General features: G+C 34.6%; 1 protein-coding gene and 2 non-coding genes across 3 annotated transcripts in view; all 3 read left to right on the top strand.

The window, feature by feature from the left end:
* The first annotated feature begins 2,315 nt into the window (after nt 1–2,315).
* Nucleotides 2,316–19,864, top strand: part of LOC116178196 (voltage-dependent T-type calcium channel subunit alpha-1G) — a 361,671-nt gene continuing 344,122 nt past the window's right edge. The window contains exons 1-2 of the mRNA XM_031497627.1: nt 2,316–2,439; nt 8,893–9,022. Of these exons, the coding sequence (XP_031353487.1) occupies nt 2,406–2,439; nt 8,893–9,022 (164 nt within the window). The 5' untranslated portion in view covers nt 2,316–2,405. The remainder of the gene's footprint in view (nt 2,440–8,892; nt 9,023–19,864) is intronic.
* Nucleotides 6,630–6,701, top strand: Trnap-ugg. The gene has a single exon. It is a non-coding gene; the product is annotated as a tRNA-Pro (tRNA).
* Trnap-agg lies at nt 6,779–6,850 on the top strand. The gene has a single exon. It is a non-coding gene; the product is annotated as a tRNA-Pro (tRNA).

Here is a 19,864-nt window from a genome sequence, read left to right as displayed (position 1 = left end):
TTAAAATATGGGGTAAAAAATTTATAAGCCTATGAAGGATCACCAAGTACATCGCTGATCTCCTCTGAGATTGCGTTATCACCACTGAAAAGGAATTTCACATACCGGGTGAATAATTTAAAACCGAACATATAGGCAATTAACATGGGAAAAACGTTTTTGCAGATCGTTGCTCCCCATGTTAACTTAGGGGTTTGTAACGACACCAATCAAAAGAAGATTTTTTTCTCATCTAATGGTATACGAATTAGATTATTTTCAGGTGTATATCTCACTATTTTATTAAAAATTCGGCAATAAATTCAATTAGCAAAAGAAATTTCCTGAAAAATTGAAATAGGTCTTCACACAGACGGAATGGGACGCCCAAAAAAAAACAAATTTCGCGTACTTGAGTAACTATTTCCGCTGTAAACGTTGCTTATTATAAATACTTTTTCCTCAGTGAACCACATTTAAAAAAAAAATTAATGCCAATTGTCATAAACTGATATTGATTTCGACGTTTGAATCTGCGCTTTTTGCCTTACTAGTCATGGCTTAACATGATTTTGGTAAGTGGATTTATTGCCGAATGTTTGATAAAATAGTGAGAAATACAACTGAAAATGTACAGGGTTTAAATCGAAAAGTGGAACATAGGCGTTTAACATGGGAAATGCTTTTTCTTTGCGCAAACGTTTCCTAATTATTTCACGCAAAAATACTTCAAATAAAGGTTATAGAGATATAAATTCGGCATTTAAATCATGTGAAACGATTATTCTACCTCTTCTTGTACGCGAAAAAATTAATTATAAAGATTCTGTAATCACGAGTTTTTAATCTAAGTAGCCATGGACAGTGGACTATGTTTTTTTTATCATAGTGGATGGCTACTTAGACTAAAAACTCGTAAAAACAGAATCTTTATAATTAATTTTTTCGCGTACAAGAAGAGGTATAATAATCGTTTCACATGATTTAGATGCTGAATTTATATCTCTATAACTTTTATTTGAAGAATTTTTGATTAAAATAATTAGGAAACCTTTGCGCAAAGAAAAAGTAATTTCCCAAGTTAAACGCCTATGTTCCACTTTTCGATTTACACCCTGTATATATTTTATCCATCAGAAAATAAGTAAGGTTTAGGAGCCTTAATTGTTTTGTTGACATGATCCTTTAGCAACCGTTGCGTTGCTTAGTAACTAAACCGCATGAACTATTTGATACTAAGTAACTAAACCGCATGAACTATTTGATACTAAAAATTCCGTTTTAAAATAATGTGGCGACTTTCATCCGGAATTAATTTTTCCTTGCATACCCACCACCTTAACTCACTAATTGCCCTCGATCGTGCAAAAAAAATTGTAAGGAAGTCGGGTGGTAAGGTCTTCTAGTAAAATTCACTTACCACCGAGCTTACCACCCTTTTGTAGCTTTATACAGAGTGTAGAAACCAAAACAGTTTACGCACCTTACGGATTTCAATGGTAATTTCTTTATAAGTATTGAAATATTTTCTCCCCTAATTATTTTACAGCAAAGTTGTAAATACATTTTTTGTAGATTGTAAAATTCTGTGACTATTCATGTGCCCATTTGTAATTTTTTGTTGTGGGAAGTCGAAGAAATTGAGGAAATTATAACTTAGAATTATAGGTATAAATCTAATTTTTGTTTCCTTTCGTAATTATTGAAACGAACATTCGATTTTTCGCAAATACTAAATCCTAATTTATTTATTTTTCCGATTTCCCGAATTGAAAAGTAATAAATGAGGGCATGAGCAGACGCAGAATTTTTCAAGCTACAAGAAACCCATTTACAACTTTGGTTTAAATTAATTAGGAGAAAAAATATTTCCATATAGTGAAATTGGCATTAAAATCCCTATGGCGAGTAAACCGTTTCTACACCCTGTATACTATTACTTATTACAAAAATGCGCTATCAACAGAAAGTAATTTAACACAAGGTAGCTGTGTGTATGAAATCTTTCTTATTAAAGAATGTTCGATCTAAGTAAGTCTCAATTTCAGATATAACGTAAAAATTGGTACCTCAATAAGATTCAAAACCGACTATTTACATGTACACCAAATCTTTCAAAAGCTATTTCCATTATATTGTCTTGAAAACATTCCCTCCTAACAATTTTTTATGAATTTCGATCAAGAACGGCAGATTTAGTCCAGAACGTTATCTTCGGTACCAAATTCGAAAACGAATTGGTGCTGCGCAGGTCCGCGGTCACCTGTTTACAAATTTGGGAAGTATACGCAATCAGTTTGGATTAATAAGAAGACGTTTTCATTTCAAATTCCATCAATCATTTCAGTCGCGTACGCGTTTTAGTGTAATGCCGAAATTATTATGTCGTTTTGAAAAGACTAAATTGTGTTTTATGTGAGTGCAAAATGGGAATTGACTATTCAAGTAGTAACAGCAAAGGTAGGAAACCCAAAATGTTTTTGATTTCTTTACGGTCACACTTGAAAATGCGCCATTGATATATTTTCTCTAGTTTTGGACTAATTTGGGCTGTTCCCAATGGATTGTCCAAAAACATATAATTTGCTTGGAAGTTGCCCTATTTCTTGTGATATTTATTAGAGATTGGGAATAGAACATTTAGATTTCAACGTTCAAAATTCTGTAATGGCAGAGATTACGCTGTGGGTATACAAAATGGTGCAGGTTCAGAACTAATTCCAGATGTTCGATTTGCAAAAAGATAACATATGTATCGACTAATTTTTGTTTGCTGTCGTTGCTATTGTGTTAATTAGTGAAATTATCTGATGCAACACCTGCGGAATAAATGACTCATGCCGCTCGTACATGTAGGCTTAATTTATCAGGTGACATTATGATATTGATAACCAACAGATGTTTGAACGTTGAAGGTAGTAATACAAATTCCCAATTCGACTCTTCTTTTTAGGGTATTTTCGTAAATAGGAACTGTAGCCCTTATGGGCGAACTTATTAATCTGAAATACCTATATACGAAAAAATAGTCGGCATCGAAAATTTGTCTTTGAGGTTGATTTGAGAGCTCTGAGGGAAAATTTGTAATTTTATGGTTTACCTATATTGACATTAGTTTATAGAACATTGGAACAAATGCACTATACCCGCACTTGCGTGGGGTTTTCCAGCGCGAACCCATTATTTCATTTGTTGCTTCCACTTTTATGGATGGCGCTAAAAAGTTATTCGTCTGCCCTGAAAGTATACCATATTGATACTTATCGTTCTTTGTATACGTTGTCTAAGGGTTTTATCTCCGTGTGCCGAATATTAATAATCACTTTAGAAAAATTTTAACTTACAGTAATTTACTACCTCACGTGAGGGAGAATGATTTGTAGTGGGTGTATTTTTCTTTGCTTTGTAATTATGTGCGAATCCCGAATTTTCTATCGGATCGTATTTCCCACTATCCAAATGCCCATGGTATCGCGTTCCTCCGAATACCTCTAGTTTCATTTCCATGTGCTCGAAGGTGAATTAAAGATGAATGGGTACATATCAGAAATAGAGCGGATTGTTTAAGAATTTATTTCCGTAGATGAGAGTGGAAAGAGACCGAATTAACCGAATTTGACCAAATGAGATTGTTAACCATATCACTTAACCCATCCATTGCTCGGATTTTTCTGAGAAGAGCCATATTGATTTGAATTTCTGTGCACTGTAAGTAAAAAAAAATTGTCTCAGATCGACCGGGAAAAAATTTTCTTTTAGAATGTGGCCCGTAGAATCCATAATTTCAAACAGTTCCAAGATTGGGCTACTAGATCAAAAGTTACAGCCCTTTGAAATTTTTCTCGAATTTCGTTTTTTACCCCTAACTTATGATTGAGAAGTCTAATCGAAAAAGTACGAATCGTTTTGGATTCTACGCACCAAAATTAATACGAAAAAGTGTTTTCCCGAGAAATTTTGGTGTAGTCGATTTTTGGTAAAAAAGGAAGGTTATACACTGCCTTTTTTGAGTCCGGAAATTTCTCGAATTTCGTTTTTTACCCCTAACTTTTGATTGAGAAGTGTAATCGAATAAGTTCGAATCGTTTTGGATTCTACGCACCAAAAGTAATAAGAAAAAGTGTTTTCTCCAGAAATTTCGGTGCAGTCGATTTTTGGCAAAAAAGGAAGGTTATACACTGCCTTTTTTTAAGCCCCGGAAAAAAATTGTCTCAGATCGACCTGGAAAAAATTTTCTTATAGAATGTGGCCTGTAGAATCCATAATTTTAAACAGTTCCAAGATTGGGCCACTAGATCAAAAGTTACAGCCCTTTGAAATTTTTCTCGAATTTCGTTTTTTACCCCTAACTTTTGATTGAGAAGTCTAATCAAAAAAGTACGAATCGTTTTGGATTCTACGCACCAAAATTAATACGAAAAAGTGTTTTCCCGAGAAATTTTGGTGCAGTCGATTTTTGGTAAAAAAGGAAGGTTATACACTGCATTTTTTCGAGCCCCGAGAAAAAAATTGTCTCAGATCGACCCGGAAAAAAAAGTTCTTATAGAATGTGGCCCGTAGAATCCATAATTTCTAACAGTTCCAAGATTGGGCTACTAGATCAAAAGTTACAGCCCTTTGAAGTTTTTCTCGAATTTCGTTTTTTACCCCTAACTTTTGATTGAGAAGTCTAATCGAAAAAGTACGAATCGTTTTGGATTCTACACACCAAAATTAATAAGAAAAAGTGTTTTCCCGACAAATTTTGGTACAGTCGATTTTTGGTAAAAAAGGAAGGTAATTTGAGAAACTAAGCAGTCTTGATCACTCTCACAATTCTAAAGAATTATTAATCAAATTTTAATTATCACTTCACCATATGCTGTTCCTAGGTACGGACTAACACAAATACCAAACTGATAATGCCCCTGAAACTTCGTTTTCATTTTTTCCCTGGCTTAAATGATCGGAAATTGGGGATTCACGTTAGCACTGTTTTCGCAGAATCTGAATCTGTAATCAGAATTATAACACGCTAGATGCAGAAGCTTCAGGCTACTACTTTCTTATTTCTTATGGACGCCATATTTGAATTGAACCGTTGCGTGATATTTAATTACTCAATGCTTGTATGAAATGAGACAGCGGACAAAAAAGAAAATTATGACGTGTGGCACTCTATACTTTTACATAAATTTACAAGAAAAGTTTCAAAATCAAATGTTTTCTCAACAAAAACTCCACGGACACGGGTAACTAGATCTTGCTCAATGAACATGAATTTCTTTTTTGTCACATTGCGTCCATAAGAAATAAGAAAGTAGTACCCTGTAGCCAGGGCCGTAACCACCAGAGGGGGACAAGAGCGGACTTGGAACCCAGTTTACCCGCTCTCAAAAATTGCTTAATTTCAGGCAATATCGCGTGCTCATAAATGATCAAATATAAAGAAAGCTCGTTGGTATTCGGAATTATATCAACTATTAAAATTGAACAATTTCGCGTTTGTGTATAAATTATTTTCGGCAAAAAATTTACGTTAAGATATACAGGGTGTGCAACACAATACCAACTTTGGGTCAAATCTCAGAGACTGTGGTTTTTGACTACGTCACTGGATTCTAAATATCTAGAATGGGCAGTTTTTTACCTTTCTTCTATCTTACATGCATAATAAGATATGATAACATCCCAAAACGTCAAACTTTTCGTTAGCACTCTGTATCTCACAAACAAACAAAAAAGTGGCAGAGGGTCGCGAAAACCGTAGGTCTTTCAAAACAGCTATAGTCTCAACTAAAATAGGACCCAAGGTACATGGACTTTTTGAGATGTATCCTAGCGCTCCGTCGCTATAACAGTTCTTGCTCCCGGTTTCAGATACTTAATGTGAATTTAATAATAAAATGCAAAATGCTCAGAAATGTAAGTAAAAAGTTCTTAGCCTTGCTTTTGGGAATAAAATTGATCTACTTTTCGCCAATAGACTGCACGTAGAGGGTTATACCGTATATCTAGACAGCGCTTTTATTTTAAGAGAAAAAAAACCAAGTAGGTACAAACTTTACTGGGTTTATTATCACAAATAGTCAGAAAAGTAAAAAAAAACAAATGAATATCTCAAAATTTGGTAAATTTTTAATGGAACGCTTTGTGTGTTTTTCAAAAATAGTATGGATCTTTTTTTCTGATTTCAAAAATATAACATGGTGCAGTTTCTAAAACTAAAAAAATTGCATTATTAATGTTATTATTAATTATTATATTAGGAAATAACCTAGACCAAGTGTACTTTTTAATATTTATTTTTAATAAACAGGTTGTAACCAAAATTTACAAATATTGCATATGATTATTTTTTCTGTTATCCAATTTAAGCAAAGTATTGTTAATAAACTCAGAATGTTCGACTGAAGCAAATGTTATTTTTATTTTTTTATTTTACATTTTCGAAATCAGAAAGAAAAATCTATTCAATTTTTGAAAAATATACAGGGTGTTCCATTAAAAATTTACCAAATTTCCATTTTTTACTAATTCCAGTTTCTCTTAAAAACGAATTTGTATCAGTTATTTTACACATTATAAATTGTGGTTTTAATTAAGATATTTATGCGTTTCATCTGAAAATGAAAAATTAGGATGACTCATCCCAACGAAACACTCACAACGGCTCGTTGGTCTAGGGGTATGATTCTCGCTTTGGGTGCGAGAGGTCCCGGGTTCAAATCCCGGACGAGCCCTGTTTTTTTTGTGTAATTTGTTATTAATTAATTAATATTGTTAAACACGTTCGCCTTAAACTATACTTTCTCCAACTGGCTCGTTGGTCTAGGGGTATGATTTTCGCTTAGGGTGCGAGAGGTCCCGGGTTCAAATCCCGGACGAGCCCAGGTTTTTGGTGTTTTGGTAAGAAAAAATATGAAAAAACTAATTTGCGACCGTAGGTATAATTTATTTTAATATCCAAGAACTAAAACTTATGCTTTATGTATCGGAAAATGTCCACAGGAGCACCAATTTCTTTGAGAAAACCCTCAAAATTCCGTTCTCTATCAATTTTCATGGTGCCCAAGTCTGTTTTGTGGAAAATGTGTTTTTTACGTGCGCAATTATGCTGAAATGTTCGAAATTTAGACGTCTTGACCTTTACAATTTGCGGAATGCGCGCGTTATTATTAATAGCCGCGAATGCGTTACACCAAACGACAGAACTTGAAGGAATTTTTTCGTGTGTATTGTTAGATTTTATCGTTTCGTTTAATTTATTATTGGTTGACCGTGTTTACGAAACGACGAACAGATTGTATCTCGCGTACGAACTCTATATTGGATTTTACAAGTGTAAAAGTAAATCTGTGGCCTCAATCTCGTTAACCGGTCCAATCACTGGGCATAATATAAGAAAATATTTCTTCTTCTTGTTGTATATTGCTCGACGGCGGTAAGAATTACAATTAAACGAAAAATATCGGTGATGATTTATGAATAATGAAGGCCGAGTAGGTACGAGTACGATCGAATCTTATAGGTATATGTTGAATTTCATGTTTTGGGCTTGAGGCTTTTTTTATTTGGAACATTCCTTCTAACAGAAACTCAGCGTACAAAGTGAAAAGAAGGAAACTTACCTAGGAATAGCAAATTCAAATTTGACATTTCGGGTGTAGACAGTTTAAATTGCATTTTATTTCATGTAATAACTAATAATAATAGTATTACTAATTAAGTAATTTTATTACCCAACAGTTAACAACAAATGGACAAACACAAGAGTAATTAAAAAATAAGAACTTAAATCAATCCCCTTTGTTTGCTACTGTTGCATACGCACCGGAATAACTTGGCACTAAATGTAAACAATTGGCGCGTTTAATTGATTTGTCCTTCACTGACTATGGTAATTATTTTTTAGGCGACGAACTGCTCAAGTATTTTATCGCCCCTGCTTTACACAATAAACCATTTCACAGAGTTCTGTAGCTTAAAGTTAATATTTCAGATTTAAAGTTAATGATAAATGAGCCCCAAGACGAGTAGAGTAGCGTACAAAAATAAGGTAATAATTTTGTCTTTAAAATTATTCGTTAGTCCGCTTGATCTAAATAATCAACTGAAGCAAGCAAGCGTTGAACTTGAAGAAACTTAATTTAATTAACGAGAAACTAGCTGCAACACTTTTAAATGCGAAATGTAATTAGCTTCTCCCTGCGCAGCTACACCAGTAAGCAACAAAAACACATCTTGCTCACTATTGTTATTGCTTTTATTTCATTAATTTTCAGCGGGGGTGTTTCCTCTTGTTTATGTTTCCGCCCTGAAATAAACAACATGCGGGAACTTCCTACGGTGTACGGACTAGTAGTGTTTCTAAACGTCATAGCGTAGTACCCATGACCTGTTAAAAGTGTGGAATGGATGAAAACTAAAAGTGCCAAGCTTTTAAAATACCCCGGGGATGTTTAACTAATGCATTATTTATAATGCGCGTGTTTCCATTCAAATGACCCGTTTCGATTGTAGTTTCCAATGGGGCGCATTTATACAACTCGATCGTTGATTGAGGAAAATTAAACAGCATGAACACCATACGCCCGGGAGCCAATTTGCGCATTGATTACAAAATATTTGGGCCGTAAGCGTTTCGGTCGAAATTGCATTGCGGCGATTTTTTACATTCGAAACACGAAAACCGACATCCTATCGAGATAGACTTTTGAAATATTAACAAAACTGCGCGGTTATCACGGAAACTCGCGGTACGAATAAAAGGCACATTGGAATAAAGGGGGCGACAAGAAACACATTTCTCGTTTGATTAATTTTTTTCATCCTAACGAACATTTTGACTAGAGCTACATGTGAAGTGCTCTGGTTCTTCGAGTGTCTAAATATTAAAAGAAGGTCTAATTGTGTTGTTTTTTTTTGTTGCAGAGAGCGAATCTGGATCGGGAATTGAAGTTAATCCCAACATTCCCTACCCCGGCATCGCACCGATCGCTTTGGGTTATTTATCTCAAACTACAAGACCGCGCAGCTGGTGCCTCGCGCTCATCTCTAATCCATATCCTTTACATGCTAATTACAATTTTACTGGATGCAGGATTAAGGTAGGATTATTTCAATTTGTTCTTTGTATTGTTCCACGAAGGCGCACAAATTCAACGTTTCCATAACCAAAAGGCGCCTAGTTAAAAATTTCGCGCTTATTGATCTTTTTTTTAAAAGACTCCATGTGACGAGACTTGATCTGAAAGAAGGTTTTATCCGAGCTTTGTACGGCGTTAGGTAATTTTCCACGTATTCCCAAGACGTGCATCTAACAAGATTTTTCGAGAGCTTTTTTAGTCGTCCCAAATTACATTTTTGACAGATGATTCGCGAGTGAACGCAAATTTCAATTTTAATTGTTAATTAATTAAGTACTACGAAACGCCGTAAAATGGGTTTATTACTATTCCTTTCGCTTTGTTTAAATTTATTTAATTTCGCTTTCGACGCGTTGGTAATTCGTCATTGCCACAATTTAATTAATTTGATTCCACGTGACAAATTGTTACGTTTTGTTTATCCGTTATACAGTTTTTATGAAAAACATTAGACTTTCAGTGGAAAATTTCTAATGCAGAAACTTATATAAATGAAAACCGTAAAGGCCTATGAGCATCGACGTTAAAGTTTTAACGATGCAACACAGAATAAACACATAAAAGTGTATACGTTTTTCGCTGCTATTTTCAGCAAGCAACTAAATAATAAATTATTAAAACCGGCGCATTTGCTTATATTATTTGCCGTGAGCATTAAACTTCCCCCAGATTTTGAGAATCTGATGAATCGAGTTCTTCCTTTCTGCTTTTAGTATTTATTTAGACATTGTGCCAAAAATTTAATTGGGCGAGTTTCATTGATGATTAAAGATGGACCAATTGAGAATTGCCCTATATTACATGAAATAATATTTTTTTGAGTTTTCTGCCACTTGGCAAGCTCTTAGGTGACATCCTTCCTCCTCAACTACTGACCTCTTTCTGCATCCCCACATAGCCGGTTCTCTTCTTCAGATCATAAATCCATTCCTTTTTTCTTCTTCCTCGCTTCCCTCCATCTTCCGTCTCCACCAATCGTTAAAATACGTCTCTCATCATTCCATTGATCCTCAACACGTGGCTCACCCAGTTTCTCTTTCTCTTTGTAATATTGTTTAACCGTTGTCTTTCTTCCCCCGCTCCTCTTATTTTTACTTTTAACAATCTCCTCCTCCAAGTCCACATCTCGAATCTCGAATGATGAATGTATTTTGTCACTTATAATTCCTTTTTTCTTTTCAATCATTTCAAATGTTATCCATGGCTTCTTTGCTCTTTTCCTCTATCCCACCTCCTTCTCAGCCACTTTGATTATCGCATTCTTCATGCTTTTGCATTTGTTTTTTTGTAGTTTCCTGACTCTTCATTGCTTTTTTATCCATCTCCCTTAATCCCATTCCTTTAATCTTTTTGCCATTTTGTCTAACTGCCGCGGGGGATTTTTTTAAATTAAAACCTTGTTGCTGGTTTTTGGTTGACAAATGAGCTCTCTTTTGTTATTTCGGTGCAAATTGCAATCAGAAAACTGCATCAACAAAATAAAACCAAATGACTAGTTCAATCGCTTCTCTCTTTACCTATTTCTTTACGGTGGTTTGCTTAACGGATCTCCCTTAGCTGAAATAATTACGTCAAAAAAGGGGGTCTACGAACTTATACTGTCCAATGCAATGACAACAACAGAAATGGTTAACTTTCGATATTTATTGATAAAAATAGATACGGAAAATATTCGGACATTTAGATATGCATTTCGTTATAGTTATGGAAATTTCTTATGGAAATGGTTAAACATATTTCTACTTAGCACAGAACATGAGTAATTACTTTCTAGGTAGAGGTGGCCATCTCTTACTTAAATTTAAATCGGTCAATAATTTTTACTAATATTGTCAATAACGGGTACTTCAAATGCAACTTACGTTAACACCATAAATAGTGGAAACCCACTGAGTTCGTTTAATCTGAGGTTTAATTGTAATTAGCTTAGATTCCATGAAAGATACAAGGTCTGACAAGACTGGTCACAAAATTGATTTTTTCAAATGGAACAGAATTTTTTCAAATCCATTTTCGAATTCTGTTTCAAATTCTACACCTAATAAAAATACGAAAATGGATTTTAAACAATTCTGTTCTATTTAAAAAATTAACTTTGGTATCAAAATCTACTTTTTGAAGTAGCACCCTGTATATTATCTCTTTAGTGCAAAAAATCGCAAAATAAAATTATGATAAGACGTGTGTGAGCATTTATTTACCCAACATCTGATTTTTACCATATTTTTGCCGCTCATTGTGTATATTTTGTTCATTATTATGCGTATTAATTTTTAATTTAAAGACGTGGTTTATTAAGTGTACTAGAAAAACTTTCGTATCTCACCGTTTTCTACTTTAATTTTTTCTGCTCCTTAGACTTTTTCACGCTTGCCGTGGAGCTATATTTTGAACTACGCAGTTGACGCTCCCGGATACGGAAGCGCTGAAGGACCACGAAGTGATATTTTTTATTCAACACGACCGGCCCACTTCGAACTCGACCTGCCGACTTTCAACTCGGTCGGTGGACTTTAAGCTCGACCGGCCGAGTTGAAGCGTTGTCAGCTTTATTTAGAGAAGTGGTTTCCAAACTCATTTCCATGGCGCCCCCTTTATTAAAAGTAAATTTGCTCACGCCCCCTATTAAAAAAAGCTGCTGTTACTACAAACGTATTATTAAAAAATTACAGCGTGAGTTTTTTTAAATTTTCACTATTAAATGGACAAAGTTATGCAGAATTTGATGGTGATTTTTCCTTTCAAAATTTCTTGTAGGTCTACAAATAGCGAAGTTATGGCCAAAAAAAACCGAAAAATGTCATCTAAAATGGGCTGGCGTTCATTTATTTTCAAAGATCAAAGAATTATTTTAACAATACCTTGGTGAATTTTTCTCAACTTTCTGACGGTGCCAAAAAAATGATATGACCAATAAAATATTATGTTTTTCAATCAAGTCGGATATTGCAGCCATCACATCAATGGCTTTTGAGGTCGATTTTAGTTCATTCGAGATGTCTTCTTTTATAGCACCATCATAAATCGCACATACACTATCATTTGGAAACATTGTGCAACATCGGTGCTTTCATCAGCATAAAAAGTCGAATTTTATCGAGTACCTTCTTATTTCTGTAAGAATTCGTCAAATACCATTTTCCATAAAAATACCTAATGTAAGTATTGTAAAGGTATCTATTTGCCTCGCACACATCAGGGATAACGCGCCCCCAGTTTGAGAAACACTGATTATTTATTTTAGAGTGTACATTAGAGCATTGTTTCTCAAACTTTTTTGTCTGGTGGGCCACTAAAATTATTAAACAAAATTCGCGGCGCCCTATTATTTTTTGCCTTTTTTGCAATTAGTAACCATTGTCATAATATATTCCAGAGGTCATTTTATATCGTACTCTGTATGACATTTGAAATAGGAATGACAGATGTCATTAGAATGCACAATCGTCTGTTTCACTTTATCTATCCTAGTGGTTAAAGTGATCACTTTATCTACCCTCCCGGTTAAAGAGCGATTTAGCCTACTCATTGAAACGTACTTATTAAAATGTCATTTTAACATATGCTATAAAATAAATAAAATGAATTTAAGATTATTGTTAATAATACGTATTAGCATTGAATTTATAGTTATAAATTCAATGGTATTAGCTTGCCGCTTTACAAGTGCTATTTACAATTTAACAGCAGCGTGTAGTGCAACTGCAACGCCGCCGCCCTTCGGTTAACCATAGAAATAAATAAAATAGAAACATAAAAAAAAACAGAATTGCAATTAAAAAAACTAATATTAGTAATATTCATTTTTTATAATTGGTTTAATTTTTTTTTATTTAAGTAATTTTAACTTAATTATGTATTCCAAAATTTTACGGCACCCAGTTTGAGAACCACTGCATTAGTGTGAGTTTTTAGTGTAAAAATTAAAATATTTGGTAGAAGCCGAGGAGTTTAAACTCGGTCAGTCGAATTCAAAGTCCTCCCAGTTGCAAGTCGGCCGGCCGAGTTCAAACGGCCGGCCGTGTTGAATAGAAAATATCACCTCGTGGTCCTTCAGCACTTCCGTACTGATTAGTTAACGCGGCCATCTTTAACAGAAAGCTTTTAGTGCAGTCTCTAGCTATTGTAATAGCCGAGATCTGAGCCGGACCGCCAGCCTGCTTCCAGCCATAACGAAAATAATAGGCTATTTTTTTTCCAAAAAATGCGCTAAAAACGCCAATCCTAAATAAATTCGAACAAATCAACCCCATTAAAAGGATCTCACCAGAATGATCTTACGCGATTTAAGGAAAATGTTCTTAAAACTCAGTTTTTGGTGTAAATATTAAAGAAAAACTGAGATTATGACATTTCATTGAAGATCCAGCTCTAAATGCGCTGTCTTTAATCTAAATTAGTCAATCTGAATTAAAAATCGCCCAAGGTTCTGCTTATTTTTGAGAAACGCACGTAGGCGGATGGGATCACAAAATATTTTGATTTTTAAGATACTAATGACCTACATCATTATATGTATATGAAGTCTTTTCTCATGTAGCATAGGCAATATCTTCGTGTATAACCAAAAGTCAAGCAAATGGCGTAGAGATAAATAAGGTCATTGCGATTGCAAATTGGAAAGGCTTTGTTCAAACGTTCTGAGTTCTGTTTCTTCGGGTTGCTTTTGAGGCTGCACTTACTAATCGTTGGCAGAGAATTTCGAGTCGACTGACGAATGGCGCCCTAGACAAAGCGAAAACCACGTAGTGCTTTAGAGCAAGCACTAAGGATACTCGAGATAATAGCTTTGCGTGCCAATCTCAAGGAAATTGATACGAGCTTTTCCCGAGCGGTTTCAGAAAATTGTAGTAATTATTTAAATTGCGCCAATGAAATGAAAAAGAAAAGCTTTTTTATGTAATTGATGTTTCCGTACAATGACCGAGTAAATTACATTGATTATATAGTTAATTCGAACGCCGGCTCGCTCAACAAGCACTCTCCAACCTGTTGACAGCGATTTCCATTTTCCGATGCGGATTTAATTTTTCATCTCTTGAATGGACGACTATAATTAGAAATAGTAACATTGAAACGTTTACTGCATCCATGTGTAAATGGCAAGATTCCAGGTTTTTAGCGCAGCAGAAAGATTAATGACGCGAATGTGCGATGTCAAGTTCAGTGGTCAATTTTAAGGGCCGTTCTTTGTCACAAAAGCGTCTCGTGTCGTTTTCCAATTAAAAACTGGCACACGTTTTTTTATTTTATGCGCTACAACGATCATGCGAATTTAATTATGGTCTCGACCGACCGAGGTCTCTGCGTTACATATCAAAACGCTGCCGTAGCCGCTAGCGTATATGTGAAAATTATCTCGGTGTACCTTTGTAAATGTCAACCTTCATATTGTGCTCATTTCAACGAGGGAGACGTTTAGATAAAATTGTAAATGAAAAGTCATTATTTTATTTTCCGTGTGGCGCACTCCACACTTTCGACGCAGACCGAATCGGCATGTCAAATGCAAACTTGTCTATGGGGCCCCCGGTGTGTCATGGAATAGTTTGCTTTGGTGTTTACTCTAGAATTATTATGTAAATTTTGGCTGTCAGGGTGATATTCTGGCACACATATTCTTAACTAACTGATGCTAAATCGTTACGAAACACCCCATCTCCCGTTTTCTAAATTACGCTCGTAATGGCGCTATGCGCAATTGGCCATTAGGTGTGTGTTTGACAAACTAATTGTTTCGTGAATTAATATTGTATACTAGTATCTGTCGGCGGTGACCCGCTTAATTATAATGGTAAACTTTGGAGAGGCAGACTATGCTCAAATAACTCGTCCGTTAATTTTCGATTACAGCAGTCGAACATGTCATACAAATGACAATTTTACACGAATTAAGGACTTAAAGCAAATGATAGGTATAACAAAATGGAATTCACCCCAGCACTATACTTTTTCCGTTCTATTATTATGTGGAGGTACCTATAACTTTTACTTTACTCCTTCCATTTTCATGCTATAGTCTGGTCCTGAAAAAAAACTGTACTGCTTTATGTTTCTCTCCATCTTAATTATTCGTCCGCAACGCCATTTCTTTGCTACCTCATCGGTGATAATAACTAATAAGCGGTTAAAAAGTAATCATTGGATGTGGGAAACATAAGTGCTGATGTAAAATAAAAAATGTGCGTAATAGCTTTACTTTCTTGGATCATAAAACAACTATGATTTTTTTACGATGGTTTAGTTAATCGGTGCGTTTACCAGGCGCTACCTAAAGGCGGGAATACTTTAGAAAAATAGCTGTCTGATAGCACTGTCGAAGTCTTGCTGCTTAATTTCTTCCGTCCACCATGGCGTTTGTTTCTATTTTCTTTGTATATTCCACATGTATTTTCGGCTGCCTCAATTACTATGTTTAGAATTTTTCCCACAATTCTTCTATACCTGTTATTATTATATCTATTGCTTCCTTGTTTATATCCTTCTCTTCCTTCTCCCGCTCTGTGCATTTTTCTATACCGTTTTTCGGTTCAGTTTTGGCTATCACAAAAAAGTCTCCAAATATTATTATGTAATCTATTACCGTATATTCTTTTTTTGGTATTGCTTTTGTGTATTATCAGATTATGTACTATGCAGAAATCCAGCAGCCATTATTTTTTTGAACTTTTTCCCCAAATTTTCCTTGTGTGTTTATTCGTCTTTTCCTATACATTCATGTCTCCTATCACTCGTACCTTTCCTCTGGCTGTTTCCACTGTTAGGCTAAGCTGCTCCCTCTTTCATCTTCGTTTGTCCCCTATCCCGCAATTACTGTTTTAATTCGTTTTTGCTCTTTTAATTCAATTACTAAAATTTTTTCCGATATGGCGTCCCGTTTACTTATCTTTCTTTTAATGATTTTACTAAAAATACACCCAATTCCTGCTTGCGCTCTTCTTTATTTTCTATACCACTCCATATTAGTAGATGCCCGTTTTTCATTTCTGTTATTCCTTTGCCCTTCTGATTTGTCTGTGGTACTATTAGCCATCGCCCTCTCAAAATCCGTAATTACTTTCTCTTCCTTACCTGTTAGGCTCTTTACATTCCAAGTTCCTATCTTTCTATATTTTGGCACTTTTGTTTCAGTTTTCTCATTTGTACTTATAACTTGAGTTATTCTCTTCTTCTGTCCCCTGTTGTATTCCTTTCCCTTCCACCAATCTCATTTCCTTGTCTTTTGCCAATGTCGCTACCATTCTTCTCGTCTTGATCTTTCATGCTTAGTTATTTACATTTTTAATTTATTTTCCTTAATTGTGCTACTAGCGGCTCTTCCTCCGGCGAACTTTCGCTCACTGTTCTGTTATTGTTAACGGTTTTCTCACTTCTTAGCATCGCAATGCGCTGTGTACTGCTATCACTATGTTCAATCTCGAATACCTCGTTATTTATTATCAGTTTATTATATTTTATTTGCGCAATGTGCCCTTTTTGTCTGGCCTCTTTCATTCTTGGGATTAACCGTTACCAAAATTTAATTAAATTGTAGTGTGTATAGCTTTAATTTCAGAATCTATATACATTAATGAGCATTTGCACCGAAAAATATAAGCTAGACTTTGTAAGCGTAAGTGGTTATTAAAATCCATGACAACGATTATTGCGACAATGGTTTTTATGGGTTATAAGCTGCTTAAATTTGCCGGGGCAAGTGGCCATAAATTGCCCAAAATTATTAGATAAACGATATAGAGTTCATTTGAAATTTTGTGATATACCTTACTTGCAAGACCGCATAAAATATTACCCCACGTTAGTAAAGAACAAAAAATAGTATTTCCGAAGATTCCACCATCTAGCATTGCAAGTTTCTGTTCTCAAATGAAATGATACGCTGTACTGAAATACGCACGGCTCAGAAACAAGGACCAATTAACCAAACGCACCAGAATATTTCTTTCCGTTACAACGAATTAGTAGAGACAAATTCCGCATTAAGTTACTTTACGTCGTTAGTGAACAAAAGGGGGCTGAACTTTATTTGTGAGATTCGTAACCATAAAACGGTTGTAGCTTTCTGTGGATGAATAAACATTACCAAAAATTTAACCAGTAGAATTTGATACTAAGGAAAAGGTTTCCCCTTTTCGTGTGCACATTGGGGGTTGACGATCGAAAAAAAAGTTCATTCAGAGAGTGTAGTTTCAGAAAAGGAAAGGTATCAGAAGGGAAATTCCAGTTTTCATTTAGCAGGATGTTATTGTACGAATAATTGTATCAGCAAGGGCCTTAGCCTGTTGGTACCAATATCGCTGAAATTTCTTATACGATGTACTGTTATTTAACTTATGTAAAATAAAAAGTTACTTATTTAAGATAAAATTCCCGTAAATTATAATTTTTTGATTGACATTAACAAATTATTAAAGAAAATTTGGTTTTAAAAATAAGAAAACAAGAAAATTAGGCTCTTAGAGGCCCTATTAAAAATTCAACTGATCAGGTGACAGCTATTATGCGGAATCAAACGAAAAGTCTTGATCTTTGTTATTAGTTTCACTTTACATCACTTTAAATGTGCATTGTGACTTCCCCTTGAATAAATTATAGTTTAAACAAAATAATAATAGTGATTTTTTAATAGGTACTGTACTGCGTCCCCGTTCCTACAAACTAAAAAGTTATTAAAATTGAGGGAAAAGACAATACACAAACAAGAACAAAATATAACAAGTAAAAGCAAAACAATTGTGCCTATATCAATTAAACAAACAAGATAAATTGTTAGATGGTGTGCTATTGAAAGAACCCATGAAATTAACAACTTTCAGGTATTGATTGTAGAATGTTTAAGCCAATCCCCACATTTACCATAGGTAGTTTAAAATGAAGGTTTACCGTCGTGATGATTTACCCAATGGTTTACGGGTGCGTATTGCCATTGTTTAAATACTTTTTTAAACAATGGTATTACTGTAACAGGTTTTCAAGCTTCCATTAGTCATCTTCTAGCAGGATTGCGTAGGAAAAATGACAGACCCTCCAACTGATTTTGAAGGTCTTTTCGAGTGCAACATTCACAAAGGCCTGTGAAATATGAGTCGTTGGTTTGTGATGTGACATGTAAGGTAGGCCAAAGTGCCATTGTTTTAGAGAATACAACTAGAAAACACATTATTTTAAAACACATTGAGTGGTTACGAGGATGGTAAAATTTATATTATTGATTCAGCAAAACTGCCACAGAACTATTTTCATCTCAAGATCTGCTCTTGCATTATTTTTGTACTCCTAATAAAACATCTATCCATATCACCCTCTTCACGTTTTTTTTTGCAGGGTATAATTTTTTCTAGGAAGAATTGTATGGACAGTGACTGTCTTAAATGCTGCCATAAGATCGACGAGGGTAGTAAAATTAAAAATCATTGATTTAGCCGAAACTACCGCAGCAACGTTTTTGACCGGGAGACCGCTTTATATTATTCTGTGTATTTCTAATAAAACATTTACGTTTCTTGCTTATCCTACAGTACAGTTACCCAAATTGTCTTTTTTTCAGGGAATGTCTATTTTAGAACGGCTGATAATGACAAAACCAAAAGAAGTCGAGTACCATACCAAAACACCTTTTGTAAACATTTAATAAAATTTTGGAAAAATTGGAATTTTTTATTTATTACTTGAAGCCCGCTAAGTTGGAACAGTTTTTCCAATAGCATTTCATTTATTCTTTATTGGTAGGAACTAAAGTCCGTTTCAGATGTCCGTGCAGTAAAGGAATGCGCCTGCGGCTATATTCCAGAAGCGCACCATTTTAAAATACTTTAGGGTTTCAGCTAGGATCTAATACGTTTCTATTAATAAATTTATGATATCTATATCTATACACTTTAATAATAAAGAATAATGATTAGGTATACAGTGTAATTACACTTGGTTTAATTGCTTAAATTTCTGGAATGCATTCTTAATAATTTGTACTTAATGTCCATGAGTAATTGTTTTACCCATTTGCACGCTCATGTATACATTTTAAACGTGCAAATAAAACCATTATAAGCTCATTAAGACATTAACTATTGTCTAGGGCTCTAGGCAATTCTTTTAAACCCTTTTATTGCTATGGAGCGTACTTTTCGTATTTGTCCGCTTTCAAATACTGGTTTTCAAAAGGAAATTGATTTGCGGCTTTTTAAAATTTTTCGCTATATGCACCGTCCTTTACTGCACGCAAAGATAATACTACACATACTACACGGACATCTGAAACGGACTTTAAATGTATTTACTTATGTTTAGTTGCTTATAAGTACTTGTTGTACAATAAATCTTTTCTTTTACCTGTTCTCGTTTGTTTAAGGAGTTATTCAACCAAGTGATAGGGGACATTTAAATTTACCGATTTGTATTATAATCTTTTGTATTCCTAATAAAACGTCTATGCTTCGTGCCTATCCCACCCTATTCGCATGTTTTTTCGAGGGAATAATTTTTTCTAGGAAGACTTTTAGGAAATGTCTAAAATCGACGAGGGTAGTAAAATTAAAATGACTCATTTAGCAAAAACTACCACAGCTATATTTCCGACTGAGAGGCCGCTTTGTATTATTTTGTGTATTGCTAATAAAACATTTATGTCTTTTACCTATCCTCTGGTAATGTTACCAAGTTTATGTTTTTTTCAGGGTATAAGCGTTGAGTGAAGGATCTAGGTCCTTCACTCAACGGTATAAGTCTGTTTAAGTAAGATTGATGATGAAAATCCAATA

This window comes from Photinus pyralis, unplaced genomic scaffold, assembly GCF_008802855.1.
Source record: "Photinus pyralis isolate 1611_PpyrPB1 unplaced genomic scaffold, Ppyr1.3 Ppyr1.4_LG8, whole genome shotgun sequence".
Classification (NCBI taxonomy): domain Eukaryota; kingdom Metazoa; phylum Arthropoda; class Insecta; order Coleoptera; family Lampyridae; genus Photinus; species Photinus pyralis.
This window is presented reverse-complemented; position numbering and strand designations above follow the sequence as displayed.